This window comes from Rana temporaria, chromosome 13 (genome assembly GCF_905171775.1).
Source record: "Rana temporaria chromosome 13, aRanTem1.1, whole genome shotgun sequence".
Lineage (NCBI taxonomy): Eukaryota > Metazoa > Chordata > Amphibia > Anura > Ranidae > Rana > Rana temporaria.
Window position 1 is genome coordinate 77,783,454 of NC_053501.1, and position 15,167 is coordinate 77,798,620.

The window sequence follows — 15,167 nt, forward strand, 5'->3', positions numbered from 1 at the left end:
ACGGCAACCGTGCAGTTACCCCCCCCCCCCCATCGCATTACCATCTTGTCAGACAAATCGCCTGACCGTTTCCATCAGACAAATCGCCTGACTGTTTCATCAGACAAAATCGCATGACTGTTTCATCAGACGAATCGCATGACTGTTTCATCAGACGAATCGCATGACTGTTCATCAGACAAAATCGCATGACTGTTCATCAGACAAAATCGCATGACTGTTCATCAGACCAAATCGCATGACTGTTCATCAGACAAAATCGCATGATCGATACATCGGACAAACCGTATGACCGCTTCGTCAGACAGATCGCATGACCGTTTTTATCTGACAAACGTATGACCATTCATCAAAGGCAAATCGCACGGCTGTTGCGAGATAATCGCGTGGTCGTGCCAGATGACCATGATGAATTGCCCCCCCCACTACTGACTGAGACCGATCTTACCCCCCCCCCCTCCCAAGACTGGCAAATCTGTATGGGGAATACATGACACAGGGTGGTCAGTAGTCAACCAATAACATCAATGACAAGCCAGATGAATAAAACAAATGCAGGCAGATATCAGGAACCCCCCCTCCCCTGGCCCCTAGCCCCTCCGGCCAGAACTGGCGACATGTATGATACCCCCCCCCTTGTGAGGCTCCCGGGGTTTCCCCTGTGGCTGCTGAAATGAATGCTGTCAGCCAGGCCCCCCCCCGTCAGCCAGCCCCCCCTGTCAGCCAGGCGGCCCCCCCCCCCGCTGCCACGAGGCGAATACACAGGTGAAATGTAAGCAGGGGACGCCAGTCCCCAATGCTGGTCGCGGCCCCCCCCCTCAGAATACCTGAAGCCCTCGAGGCTTGGAGACGCACTGGAGCCGCGATCTCAGCTCCCTCCACGCTGGTTGGTGCCCGGAAATGACGTCGGCGGTCGCGGCGGAAGTGACGCACATCCACAGGAAAGAGACCGACGCTGGACCCGGCAGAGAAGGGAGGATAAGTACTCCCCCAGACTCCGCCTACAAACACAGGCCGGCCTCCGTCCAGCCTTCCAACATATGTCCAATTCAACCTTGCCACAGAAGTAGCATAAATAATCCACAAGGCACGGGCACAGGATACCCGGCCACTGCTCCAAAACTGCGACATGTTCTGCAGTGGATCAGAGTCTAATCCTTGCCCTATTGGAAGGCCACATCAAGGTGGGGGTTGAATGGTTAATTGTAAAAATTCAAAGATCTGCTAGCAGAGGCAGGTAACACATTTGTCACCCCCTAGGACCAATACATCTGATTTACATAGCTTTCTCATTTTAAGGCTTGTTCCCCAACATCTGATCACATCCCCAAAGAGGCTCAAGTATACTGGGAAGTATTCTGGCCATCCTGTTTTCTCCCGATGGTCAAGAAGGGACTGGGATTGGGGATCTGATTCGTCTAGCCGCAGACACCCCATGGCAGCTGTCACACCGACTGTACCTTCTGTCACAGGGCTCATCCTTGCTTATCATTCTTCTGTTTCCCTGCAGCACTCACTGATTCCTCCAGTCGATATCCATGTCCCTTAGGATACAGTAGTCACACAGAGAGCCTGTAGAAGACTCGGCACAGGGTCGTGTTATCTATATAAGCATGCGAGTAAAAAGGAATATACATACTTTTTGAAAAGCTTCACTGTTCCCTGGCCACAGCAAATATTCCATTCTACTAGACTTGTGAAACCGCTGTTTCCTTGCCACAAACTATTTTCTCCTGCTTGCTTGTATGTCCTCACAGGACACACAGGCTGGCAGGAGTAACTACAGGGTCTTTTAACAGCACTCAAAATAAGATATCAGCCATGCAGGATGGTCATTGGAATTTATGGTGAATTAGGAGAAGGCGATTCACGAACGAAAAACTGTGTAGCAGAGCAGAAAGTGGAGTTTCCATATACAATGGGTATGCCCATAAATGTTTAAAAATAATTACAAGCTATGCACAGAAATATATATATTTTTTTAATAGCATTATTTACAGCAAGCTGATTTATCTTGTACAGGTATATTAAATATGCAAAACCTCTACATTCACATTAATCATGTTCTTATATTTATATGAATGCTTTTATTAAATTCTTTGGTTTGATTTTTTTTTCTTTCAAAGAAACGATTGAAAGCAGCAGAAGCAGAAAGCAAATTAAAACAAGTGTATATCCCTAATTAGTAAGTATTTCCTATTGGATGTCTATTTTTCTGTTATGCTAGATTGCTACTTTTTGACTCCTTTCGCATGGACGGCCAGGGGGCAGTAAAAACATTGGCACTTTAACGCTACATGCAGACTTTGATAAGCGTGACTGACTCTCAAACTCTCCCATTTAACCAAATAGAGCCACACCATACCCATGAGCCAGTTGAATGTAAAGTTATCATTTGCAATAATAAAAAAAAAAATGCATTGCCTCCTCTCACCGTCCTCTGAAATGCGATCCACCACAGAGTAAACGCTACTGTCTTTTGAAAAGAGCCTTTGTGTTGGCAAAGAGGAGCATTAAATGTGCTTATTACTGTTATTCAATTTTATAAGAGTTGTTTTTGACTGGTTTAGGGATTTTTTGGGGAATTGTTGAGTGTTCTGACTATCTGTTTTTTATACTGATCTAGAGGGAATGCAATGTATGAATGTGCATCCTCTTACATCAGCCACAAGTCTATTTAAGTGCACAAAAACTAACAGAAAAGGTTTGCACCCTGTTTTGTTTTTGCGGATCCAAAAGGGATAGATTTGATGAAAACTGATGTGAATGGATGCACATCCGCCCACGTCTGCATGCCCATAGAGATTGGATGGGTCCATTTTTCCTACCTTAGGATATAAAGGATTTTATGAACACGGATATCGGAAAAGTGATATCTGCCCTGTTCTGATCCAACTCCGCACATAATTTGTTTACAGATCCGTAGGGCTTCAACTAACGATTATTTTCATAATCGATTAGTTGGCCGATTATTGTTTCGATTAATTGGATAATAGCCTTAAAAAAATAAAAAAATTGCATTTTAAACATTTTTTGGGCCAATTTGTTGTTGGGCAGATTACAAAACACAAATTGCCGCAAAAACACATTACATGCTTTTCTGCAGCTTCTCCATTGAAGTATATTAAAGCAAAAAAAACAAAATAGCACCATTTTGCGTTAAAAAGTCCTTGCCCTTTCCAAATACGCAGCAGCTTAAAAAAAATCATGGATGTGAACGTGTCCCATAGGAAAACATGAAAATGAACTGAAGTGTTTTTTCTGCAAAAAGCACCAAAACACAGAGGTGTGACCCCAGGCCTGAGATGTTTAGTAACATAATGGGGGTTAAAAAAAACTAAAATAAGTACAAAAAGAGCAAATAATCGCTTTTTTACTGTGGGACAGTGAAAGTAATATTTACAGTAGCGATTTTGCTTTTTTTGTACTATAAAGGACTAATTTTAGTTTTTTTAACCCCATTATGTTGCTGGCCGATTAATCGATTATGAAAATTGTAATCGATTAATTTCATAAGCGATTAGTTGTCGATTAATCGATTAGTTGTTTCAGCCCTACAGATCCGATGCTGACACGGAACGGAGGACAGCCACGTTAAATGGCTTTTGTTAAATAATTGTTGTTGGCATAACTGTTATTAAAATCATTTTTTTGTTCACTCCCCCTGTACATACCTACCCGTTTTTTGCAAATGTAATTATTTTAATCGTTCGGCACAGGACACATGACTTGTATTCGTAGCCCATAGGTTATATGGCACTAATTTTACATGATTGGGTACCAACTAAAGCTTTGCTGGTAATGCCTCCCCTTCACCTTCCTATAATCCCACCTACTCCGTGGAGTTCCATTTTTTTTTTTTTTTTTTGCTAGTGTCCTATGCTGGGTGAGGGAAAACTTCTACGGATACGTTTTTACATCACCACCTTTATTTTTTCCTCACTACTTTGACTGACACATCTATTAAGTTCTAATTACTTATTGCCCAGTAGTTTTTGTATTGGTTACTCTCGATACACTGTGCGTCTTGATAACTTTTCTCATATTCCATGGCAACAGGGCCAGCCTGCAAAGTTTTCTTTGGGCACTGGATTGTGCGTTAACTTTGGCATATGGTAAAACGAGTTAGGCGCAGGGCTATACAGGCTTTGGTCCATTCCTATGTTACCCAGACCCTGAGGACCCCTTCAGGGGCATGCCCACAATAATGGGTTAAGTTTTGGTTCTCTTCAGAAACCTGCAGCATGGTTAAGGTATGACATTTTTCCCTGTATTTATGACCAAGTCATGTTTTTTTTTTCACTCTTTGAGGTGCTTCCATCTGCCATTTCCACAGAGAACACAAGAAGCACATCAGCTTTTCTCCCTTCTGCCTGTTTTTTCAAAGACACAGCAACAGGTCATTGGTCAGTGCCTGTGTTATAGTTGCCTATTTCCCAAACATGCAAATGCCCCCTCAGTCAGCATCAATTTCGTGAGCACCCCACAGAGGATTCCCTCACACTTGGCAATGGCAGAAATGAGTTTCTAGTAATGGCAGAAACAAGGCACAGAGGAGCTGAGAAAAAGGTTCCTAATGGCACTCGTGCTAGAAACGGCACTAAGGAAAACCAGTGAAATGCTAAAAGCGATAGTTGCCCAAGGTGATATATTGACATGGCTCCCTTCCTCAAATTCTAGCTCCCTCTTAGGGTTGTAGCAGACAACCTATCAGACTGAGGCAGATTTCACAGGGAAATTTAATCTGGTGCTTTCATTTTTTTGAAGATCTGTATTTGAACTAATTTGGAATATTCGATTTGCGGGATCTCACCAGCAAGGTGGCCCTCTTAGTAGCCATCACCATTGTCAGGCATGTTTCCAAGTTGGTGGTTGGTTCTTATCAAACCTAATCTTATTCAGGGCTGGTGCAAGGATTTTTGACACCCCAGGCGATACCTCATTTTGCCACCCCCTGGCTCCGTCCCTGAATCCACCCCATTTGCCTAAGCATCAGTGTGACAGGAGTCTGCGCAGTAGAGTGCACTGATCATAGAGGTGCTCAGGGGATGTTTGCTTCTGTTCCATCTGGACATGTCCTCCAGTGCTGCGCTTCTATAAAGACACTACAGATCGGGTGCCTGAGTAACATGCAGCAGAGGCATTCCCTGCATCCCTCTAGATGTGCACGCTTTATTCCAGACAAGCCCATTAGAGGTTATAACATGTATTACAGAGGTATTTATAATACAGCATCGAAAACGTAAATAGCGAAGAGACGGAGAGTAGGGAAACCAGCGTCCGGAAGCGCCCTTGGCAGCAGTACTGCCGCCTAGTTTGCCTAGTGGTAGCACTGGCCCTGATCTTATTTCTTTATCGTACATCACGGGACACAGAGAAGACATAGAAATTGTTATGTGGGTTATACGCCACCTATAGGTGAATGGACACTGGCACACCCAAAGACAGGAAGTCCCCCTCTATATAACCCCTACCATACAGGAAGTACCTCAGTTTTTTCACCAGTGTCTCAAGGTGTTGGTCACGGTTGATAAAGTGCTATGCTAAAGAAGCCCCGTTGTGGAAATCCTTAAGCAGGATCAAGGGGCTATGCAGTCGGATCAATTCAAGATGGAAAAAGAAAAGTGCGGCGCTCAAAATGTTACTTTCGGTATGCTCAAAAGATATAACTATACATATAACCTCCCTGTTATACTTAATAAATTAATAAAATTACACACATAATAATTATAAGTGATTGATCAAAGTGATAATAGAACACAATCAGTTGAACAAAATTGTGTTAATCAAAATGTGGAAGTGATCTAAATAATGTATATAGGTTAAAATTGCACCAAATGATGAATAAATAACCAATATTATATAAATAAATAAATATAATATATAAAGTGAAACTCAAAAATGGAAATTAACCAAATGGTGCTAGTGAACAAATGAATATAAAGTCCAAAATTAATCCACAGTGAAAAAAGTGACTCTGTATATAGTTGTCTGTAGGCAATCCACCACCATAAAGATTGAAGGCTTACCAGACAAGATGGACCCAACAGGGCATATGCGCGAAGGATCAAATGAGCTTATTGATGTAACTCACCCAGGAAGAGGTACAGCAAGCACAGCTTCCAATGGGGCCAGGCAGTGAGACCAGGCAACGATATTCCACTATATTGACATCAATGGGTATCCACCATAGGTTTAAGCAACAATACTTCATACACAGATCCTCCCAGTGTAACATATGTTTAAGGAGTGAAATTTGACCACATAGTATAGTTCCGTTTAAAAATAGTGGTGGATGACTCCTCCTCTGAGGATTCAGTCCGAGATGGGTATTTTCTTCCTCCTAGAAGATTTTTGCTTCTTTATCCTATGAAGAAAAAGTTCACTAAGAAGTGGAGTTTGCCAGCAGTAGACGCTGCTATCTCTTCTGTAAATAAGAGTCTAACTTGTCCAGGTTTTTAAGAATCCAGCCAATAAGAAACTGGAATCTTTGCTCAAAGCCTCCATTGCTGTAGCAGGTGCAGCAGCACAGCCTGCTGTAGCAGCAATAGGCATTTGTCAATCCCTAAAGGACCAGCTAAGCAAGGGGACGTGGTCCGTGAGTTAGCGGAGCTACCGAGGGCCTTATGTTTTGCGGTTGACGCTCTATTCTATTCATCAGGTGTCACGCTTTACTCTCTTATCCGTATATATGCATAGAATTCTCTGGTTGAAGTATTGGTCAGCTGAATTTCCATGCAAAAAGCTTTTGGCAGGTTTTCCCTTTCTTGGGGAACAGTTGTTCGGGGATGATATGGATAAATATATCCAAAAAATTTCAGGTGGTAAGAGTGTCCTTTTACCAGTTAAAAGGAGTAGACGTCCTTCATTTAAACATTCTTCTTCCCCAGTACCAGCTGCGACAGCCTCCAGGCAGGTTCAAGAAGTAAGCCTTAAGGCCAAGCACAAGACCAGAAGAAGCCCCGGGGGCAGAAGCCTGCAAAGCAGAGTCCCAAGGCCACTTTATGAAGGGGTGCCCCCGCTCGCTCAAGTAGGGGGGAGGCGTCTTCAGTTTTCAGGGCCTTGGCAGGAAGAGATCCGAGACAGATGGGTCAGCTCCACCGTATCTCTAGGGTACATACTAGGGTTTTGAGAGTTTCCACCTTCTTCGGTTTTCTAAGGTCGAACGTTCCCAAAGACCCAGTGAATAGAAGGTATTTGTTCCAGGCACTGCATCGATTGACTGCTCAGGGTGTTATCAAAGAGATTCCTTCAGAAGAGCAGGGCATAGGGTTTTATTCAAATCTCTTCACGGTGCCAAAACCGAATGGAGATGTCGGACCCATCCTAGATCTCAAAGATCTAAATTGGCTCCTAACCGTCCGCTCTTTTCACATGGAGTCAATCCCGTCAGTCATATCCACCCTGCAGGGAGGAGAATTTCTGGCATCAAAAGACATCAAAGATGCATATCTGCATGTGGCAATTTTCCCCGCTCACCAGAAGTTTCTGAGTTTTGCTGCAGAACAGCGACACTTTCAGTTCGTGGCCTTGCCCTTCATGTTGGCCAATGCACCCCGGGTGTTTTACAAAAGCTCTGGTCCCAGTACTAGAAAGACTAAGGGGCCAGGGTATAGCAGTAATGGCATACCTAGACGACCTGCTGCTGATGGATCAGTCGGTTGCACGGCTAGACCAGAGTGTGTCCAACACGGTCAAGTACTTGGATCACCTGGGTTGGATTTTTAACCTAGAGAAGTCAGCCTTAAGACAAGTAAGAAGGATAGAGTACTTGGGTCTGGTTATAGATACAGCCCAAGAAATTATTTTCACCTCACACAAAAGTCAGGGCTATAAGAGATCTGGTCCATGTGGCCAAGGCAATTGAAGGATTCTTTCATTCGCCTTTGCTTGAGGTTGTTGGGGAAGATGGTGGCTTCATTCAAAGCGGTTCCCTATTCCCAGTTTCATTCAAGACTTTTGCAAAACCGTATTCTGTCTGCCTGGAACAAGAAGGTCAAAGCCTTGCATTATCCAATGTATCTGGCCCCAAGGGTGCACCAGAGTCTTAGTTGGTGGTTGATAACCAGAAATTTGCAGAAGGGGAAATCCTTCTTCATGCCAGTAACCTGGAAGGTTGTAACATTGGATGCAAGCCTCTTGGGCTGGGGCACGGTTCTGGAGGAGATCACTATCTATGGGAAGTGGTCAGAGTCCGAAAAAGCCTTGCCCATCAACATTCTAGAGATTCAGGCAGCGCATCTGGCCCAAATGGCCTGGATTCTCAGGTGACCGGCTTGTCCTGTCAGGATACTATCCGACAATGCCACAGCAGTAGCTTATATCAATCACCAGAAGTCACACAGCCCAAAGGGAAGTAAATCATTCCAGGAGTGGAGAATTGGCAGGCGGATTTCTTGAGCCACCAACAATTGTTTCTGGGAGAATGGTCTCTCTAACCTGACATTTTTTTTAGCCATTTGCTGCAAATGCGGCACCCTGGATTTATATCTATTGGCGTCCAGGTTCAATAAAAAGTTGGACAACTTTGTGTCAAGGACAAGGGATCCACTCGCATGCGGGACAGATGCATTAGTAACCCCTTGGGATCAGTTTTCACTGATTTATGTGTTCCCCCAGTTCAGCAGCGGCTTCTATGCAGGTTCAAGGAGGAACGGAAGCCGGTAATACTAGGCATGGCCCAGCAGATCCTGGTATGCAGAGATTGTAAGGTTGGCAGTAGGCAATCCGTGGACTCTTCCATCCTGTCCATACTTGCTTTCGCAAGGTCCATCCTGCCTTACAGTCGCTAAATTAAAGCCCACATTTTAAAGAATCGGGGGCTTTTAGGCTCAGTAGTAACTACCCTGATTAATGCAACAAAGCCAGTTTCCAGGACCATTTATTATAGGGTCTGGAGGGCCTATGTTTCCTAGTGTGAAACCAAAGGATGGCATCCTCGGAAGTATGTCATAGGAAGAATTCTTGCCTTCCTACAGTTGGGGGTAGAAATGAAGCTAGCCTTGAGTACAATCAAGGGTCAGATCTCGCCCTTGTCGGTATTCTTTCAAAGGCCACTTGCTTTGCATTCTTTGATCCGGGCCTTTATACAAGGGGCAACTCGTATAGCTGTCAGTTAGGTCATCCTTGTGCTCATGGGATTTGAATCTAGTTTTATTGGCATTGCAAAGACAATGCGCCATATTCCCTTGATCCTTTTGACAATGAAGTTGTGTTTTTTTGGTGGCAGTAACCTCGGCAAGGAGTTGGCAGCTTTCTCTTGTAAAGAGCCATACTTAATTATTCATAAGGATAAGGTGGTGTTGCCTCCTCAACCAACCTTTCTGCATAAGGTAGTGTCCAGTTTTCACTTGAACAAAGATGTCTCCCTGCCTTCCTTTTTTAAAGATCCTCATTCTCCAGAGAAAGAATTGTTACATTCTCTCAATGTAGTGAGAGCCGTCAGGTTCTATCTGAAGGTGACAGCTCAGATACAGAAAATTGATGCTTTGTTTGTGCTGCTAGAAGGGCCCAGGAAAGGGCAGGCAGCGTCGAAACCAACTATTTCAAAGTGGATTTGGCAAGTTATAATTAAGGCTTATGGTTTGAAAAGAAGGGCTACACCTTTTCAAGTTAGAGCGCACTTTACCAGAGCAATGAGTGCTTCATGGGCTGTGTATCACCAAGCCTCTATGACTCAGATTTGCAAGTCCGCAACTTGGTCGTCAGTCCATACATTTAAAAAAATTGTATCACTTGGATGTAAGACGGCAAGAGGATGTTGCTTTTGGGCGCAGTGTACAGCAGGCAGTAGTATAAACATTTAATACAAATTCCATCATTACCTTTAGACATATTCTGGACCATGGAAGTTGTACATCAACATTTGTGTGAATAGTGGAATATTCATTATACAATGTCTATATGATAAATGTTTGTGTGTGTGTGTGTGTATATATATATATATATATATATATATATATATATATATATATATATATATATATATATATATATATATATATATATATATATATATATATATATGTGTGTATGTATATATATATATGTATATATATGTGTGTATATATATATGTGTGTGTGTATATATATATATATATATATATATCTCAACTGTTACTAGAGAAGAGAAAAAAAAATCTTCCTGTGAGGGGTCTTGCTCTGGATTTATCTTTGTCAATGCCGAGACAATGGCGTGTTACTTAACTAGCTTTGCAGACATTTGTAACTATAGGTTTATCTGAATCCACCTGGGACCTTCACACGCCACTTTCGTGTAAACATCAGGTCAGTTTGTGAGTACATCATAAACCATTGTTCCTATCTCCAGTTCTGTAAGCAAGCCTGTTTATAGATCTCTAACAAGGTGATAAAAGATGCAGGATGTTCTGTTTGAAAATCTCCGCCCTGAGTGTTACCTCTGTTTTGAGGCCTATCCAACCTTGCGTACATTCTTTATCATAGTGCTTACACCAGGTTCCAAGATGGCCGCAGTTAGATCGCGCATGCATGGTTATGCGTGTGTCCTGGCTCTGCCCTACATGTTTTGTCATATGTTAAGTCATCATTCTGCTCACTCTGGTTAAGAGGGCTTTCTTATGCTTGGACTTCCCTACAACATTCGAAGCATTGAGGATTGATGTTTTAACCACTCACATTCCTCTACGGACATTAATTATTGGATCTGAAGGAATGTTTTTAAGAGTCCTACCTTTTTTCATGGGATATGTGTGTGTTTGTTTTTATGCTCTGTGTGTGTGTGTGTGTGTGTGTGTGTGTGTGTGTGTGTGTGTGTGTGTGTGTGTGTATATATACTGTATATTCTAGAGAGATTATCTGCTATACTCATTTACTGTTTGTTTTTCTGTTTTCTTCCCAGTAACAAACCAAACCCAAACCAGATTACTGCAAATAACATTAAGCCAGCAGTAGTAAATGGAACAGTGGTACAAGGCCCAAATGTGGGAGCAGGTCGGGCCTGTGAAAGTTGCTACAGTAAGTATTTATTAATTATCATACATCACATGGGCCATGCCTTTTACAGGTGAATAGACAATTGTTAACTGATTACAGAGCCTCCAACTGTAATGTTTTATTCCGCGTACACACAATCGGAATTTCCAAAAAGGAAAGTTCGATGTGAGCTTTTGGTCAGAAATTCCGACCGTGTGTATGCTCCATTGAACTTTTTCTGTCGGAATCTCCGACAGCAAAATTTTGAAGGCTGGTTCTCAACTTTTCCGACCAAAAGTTCGTGTTGGAAATTCTGATTGTCTGTATGGAATTCCGACGCACAAAATACACACATTCTCTGAATCAATGCGACGCATGCTCGCAATCATTGAACTTAATTTTTCTTGACTCGTTGTAGTGTTGTACGTCACCACGTTCTTGATGGTCAGAATTTTGTGTGACGGTGTGTATGCAACACAAGTTTGAGCCAACATTCCGTAGGAATCCACGGTTTTCTTGTCGGATTTTCTGATCGTGTATACGTGGCATAAGATAATATAGCACCAGTTTTGCATGAGGACTGGTCTCTGCAATCCTGTCTGTATTGGGTTTTACTTGTGAGGCTAAATCATTTGTTTAGACATTATCAATCTATCAGGGTACCTGTAGGGCTTGAGCTGATAGTTTGACATTTTATTTTGCTTTGTATATTAACGCGGTATTAACCCCAAGGCCTTGAAGCGGAGCTCCATTCTTCCCTTCCCAACCCTGTTGCATTTGGCAGGGGGGGGGGGGGGGGTTGACAGGTTCCTGCTCCCACTTCAGATCGCTGTCAGAATACCCCTGTGTGTGTGTGTGTGTGTGTGTGTATATGTATGTGTGTGTGTGTGTGTGTGTGTGTGTGTGTGTATGTATGTGTGTGTGTGTGTGTGTATATATATATATATATATATATATATATATATAATACTACTAATAATAATAATAATAATAATAAATATATACATTTCCCATTCAGAGACCGCTGATATTAGAGGGACTAACTAATTGAAGCCACATTTTTAGCTCTCACTCTGGCATGATAAACAGGTGGAAATAAGGGAAAAAATAAAAGACGAAACTAATGTAGACACCATGTTAACCACTTCAATACTGGGCACTTTTACTTCCTGCCAGGCCAATTTTCTGCTTTCAGCGCTGTCACACTTTGAATTACAATTGTGCCCAAACTCATAAAATTGCACAACTAGAGATTTCTTTTGGTGGTATTTAATCACTGCTGTGTGTTTGACTTTTTGCAAAAAAATATTTTTTTACATACGGTCACCAACACAGTACTGCGTTCTCATATAATGGGTATGGCGGTGATCAGGGACACTGACTGGTGACCGTGCGAAAAAAAAAATACTATATATTTTAATCCAATCCAGTTGGTTTTGTTTAACTGTCTGTATCATGTGATCAAACTGACCAGTCACGGCTAGCAACACCATTATATCCAATAGATGTCATGAAAGGAAGCCATCCATTGTTTACAGTGGTCATGTAACCTGCTGTGATTGGTCACAGCGGTCACGTGGCACTGGCAGTGAGACGGTACATTGATCGGTCATCTGCTGTGTCCACTGGACCCAGCTAGTAACAAGAGATTGCACCACTGCGTGTCCCCACAATCCAGGACATCATACGAAAGCTGTTAATGGCACCCGAAATGCAGGTCACAAATGCAGTGCATTTTAAAGGCACCAGATTTCATGGTGCAGCATGTGTTTTAAAGGTAGTGCATGGACTACTTTTTCTGTGTTCCAGTGCGATTTGCTGCCCATTCAAAATGTTCACCTCTCTGCTGACCTCTGCACCCCAATCCCACTATGCTCACCTTTGGACCCCTGGTAATCTCTGCAGCTGTCCCAAAACCCTTCTGCTCACATTTTTACCCCACCCCCTCTACTCCCCTTTATACCCCAAACACCCTTCTCTGATCACCCCTACCTTTGTACCCCAAACCCACCTTTCGGCTTACCTTTGTACCCCAACTCTTTCTGCAAGCCAACCTCCGAGCCCTGCTTTTCTCACTAGATCCTTAGGGTAGAACCTTTCTTTCAATACTATCCACAAGGCTGTGGATGGTGCTGGGTGAGTGAGGAGCTAGTGTGGCCAGGCTAGTTAACTGCAAGGGCTGGCTGCCGGGTGTAGCTCTGCATCCATAGCTGGTTGCAGAGTTGGAACCAGAAGCACTTGATAGAATGTATAGTACATGTACTACTTCTGCTTCCACCACCTCTACCGCCCCTGCATACATATACATAGCCTTACAACTGCAGCAAGTACTGCCCTATAGGGGGAGGAGGAGAGCTGGTTTTCAAAGTGTCATGTAATATATAATAAAGATTATTTTTGTGGTGCGCCCATTTGTTTTTAGGGGGTACTTTTCCTTGTTTGCACACTTGGTGGTGCTGTTTTTTTTTTTTTTTTACAAACAAGAAATGGGGTTCAGTTGTCACTGTGATAGGAAAGGCATGGACACTGATTTAAAACCTTTGTCAAAAGTTATAGTCCTTCCTTGTGTTACTAGAATGCTTTTTTTTTCTTCATCTGTATTGCTGTTGGGAGGGATGTCCACAAACAAACTAGTTCTAAAGAAATGTACTTGGTAATGTTTTCTGGCTCCTGGGCAGAATTTTTTTTAAATGGTTGACATTTTCACTTTAAAAGTAACCCTAATATGATTAAAAGATGCTTGCTTGGTCAGCCGAAATGACTCAAGCACCTTTTTTAGATTTTCAATTCAGTTGAGTAAAAGAACTACTCCACCACCAACCAGGCTTGATGATTGAGTTAAGCTATCCATAGGTGGATCAAAATGTTTCCAGCTGAACAGAGCAGGAACTAGCTCAATTTTGATTCATGTGTGCTGTTCTGGGAAATGCAAACTAGAAAGCTGTAATTCATGTCATGCGCACAACACTGAATTCTCAAGTGTCCATATTCGTAGCTAGCAAAGGGGGTCTGTTTATAAAAGAGAAAAGAAGACTTACAAATGTCTGTAGAAGCCACATTCTATGTATGGTATATGAGATTACCATAGCAGAGTCTATTCTTACTGTGGTGTATGAGAGTACAGAGAGATACTAAAAAATAATACTATAAAATTAAAAGCATACTTGGAGCTTAATTAATGCTTCTTTAACGTTGCTATGACACATTTTTTTGTTGAAAAATTTGACTTTATTTGGAAAATATATAAAAACAAGTACTTAAAGCGGTTGTAAACCCTGTAAAATAACTAAAAAACCTGCAAGACAAAGGCATAATGAGCTAGTATGCACTCCAAACTAGCTCATTATGAAATGCGTACTTTAAAACTAAGCCCCCACAGCAGCGCAGGTTACTTCTGAGGGGGCTGACATGTTCCTCCGGCCTTGCTTTCGGGTCCACAGCCTCCGGCGGTTTGAGTGGCTGGGGTCACGATGATGTCAATCCCACGTCTGCATGTAGGAGCGCCTGGTTCCAGCTAGAAACTCCTGAAGTTCCGGTGTAGTGTCACTGTTTGCTCCCTATCACAGAATGCTGCCTAAGTCACGTGGCGGCGAACTGCGCATGCGCAATGCGTTCCAACGCCAAATGCGATGCGTTCCAGGGTATTCACGACACTACCCTTCAGTGAACCATCACAATTTGTCACGGAAGTGACGTATTACCATACATGGAGCGGGGGGGACAGAGAGAGAGAGACCCATTCAGAGCGACAGAGAAATAGACATATAGAGATACGTACATACATTCAGAGCGAGAGAGGGATACAGATAGAGAGATACTGAGAGAGAAGCGGGGCTCAGGGAGGGGATTACCTCCCCTATGTGCATTACTTCCGTTATCTATAATATATGTAGACAATCCCTCTCTCGCTCTGAATGTATCTCACTATCTCTATATCTCTATTTCTCTCTCGCTGTGAATGGGTCTCTCTCTCTCTCTCTCTCTCTCTCTCTCTCTCTCTCCCCCCGCTCTGTGTATGGTAATACGTCACTTCCGTGACAAATTGTGATGGTTCACTGAAGGGTAGTGTCGTGAATACCCTGGAACGCATCGCATTTGGCGTTGGAACGCATTGCGCATGCACAGTTCACCGCCACGAGATTTCCGGAGCATTCTGAGATAGGGAGCAGAATATGACACTGCACCGGCACAATATGCCAAACCTTCAGAGTGCA

General features: G+C 42.9%; 1 protein-coding gene across 16 annotated transcripts in view; it reads left to right on the top strand.

The window, feature by feature from the left end:
- MTA1 (metastasis associated 1) overlaps positions 1-15,167 on the top strand; it is a 290,526-nt gene that overhangs the window by 106,401 nt on the left and 168,958 nt on the right. For all 16 annotated transcript variants that reach the window (XM_040333257.1, XM_040333259.1, XM_040333258.1 and 13 more), the window contains exons 11-12: positions 2,127-2,185; positions 10,880-10,995. In XM_040333257.1, the coding sequence (XP_040189191.1) occupies positions 2,127-2,185; positions 10,880-10,995 (175 nt within the window). The remainder of the gene's footprint in view (positions 1-2,126; positions 2,186-10,879; positions 10,996-15,167) is intronic.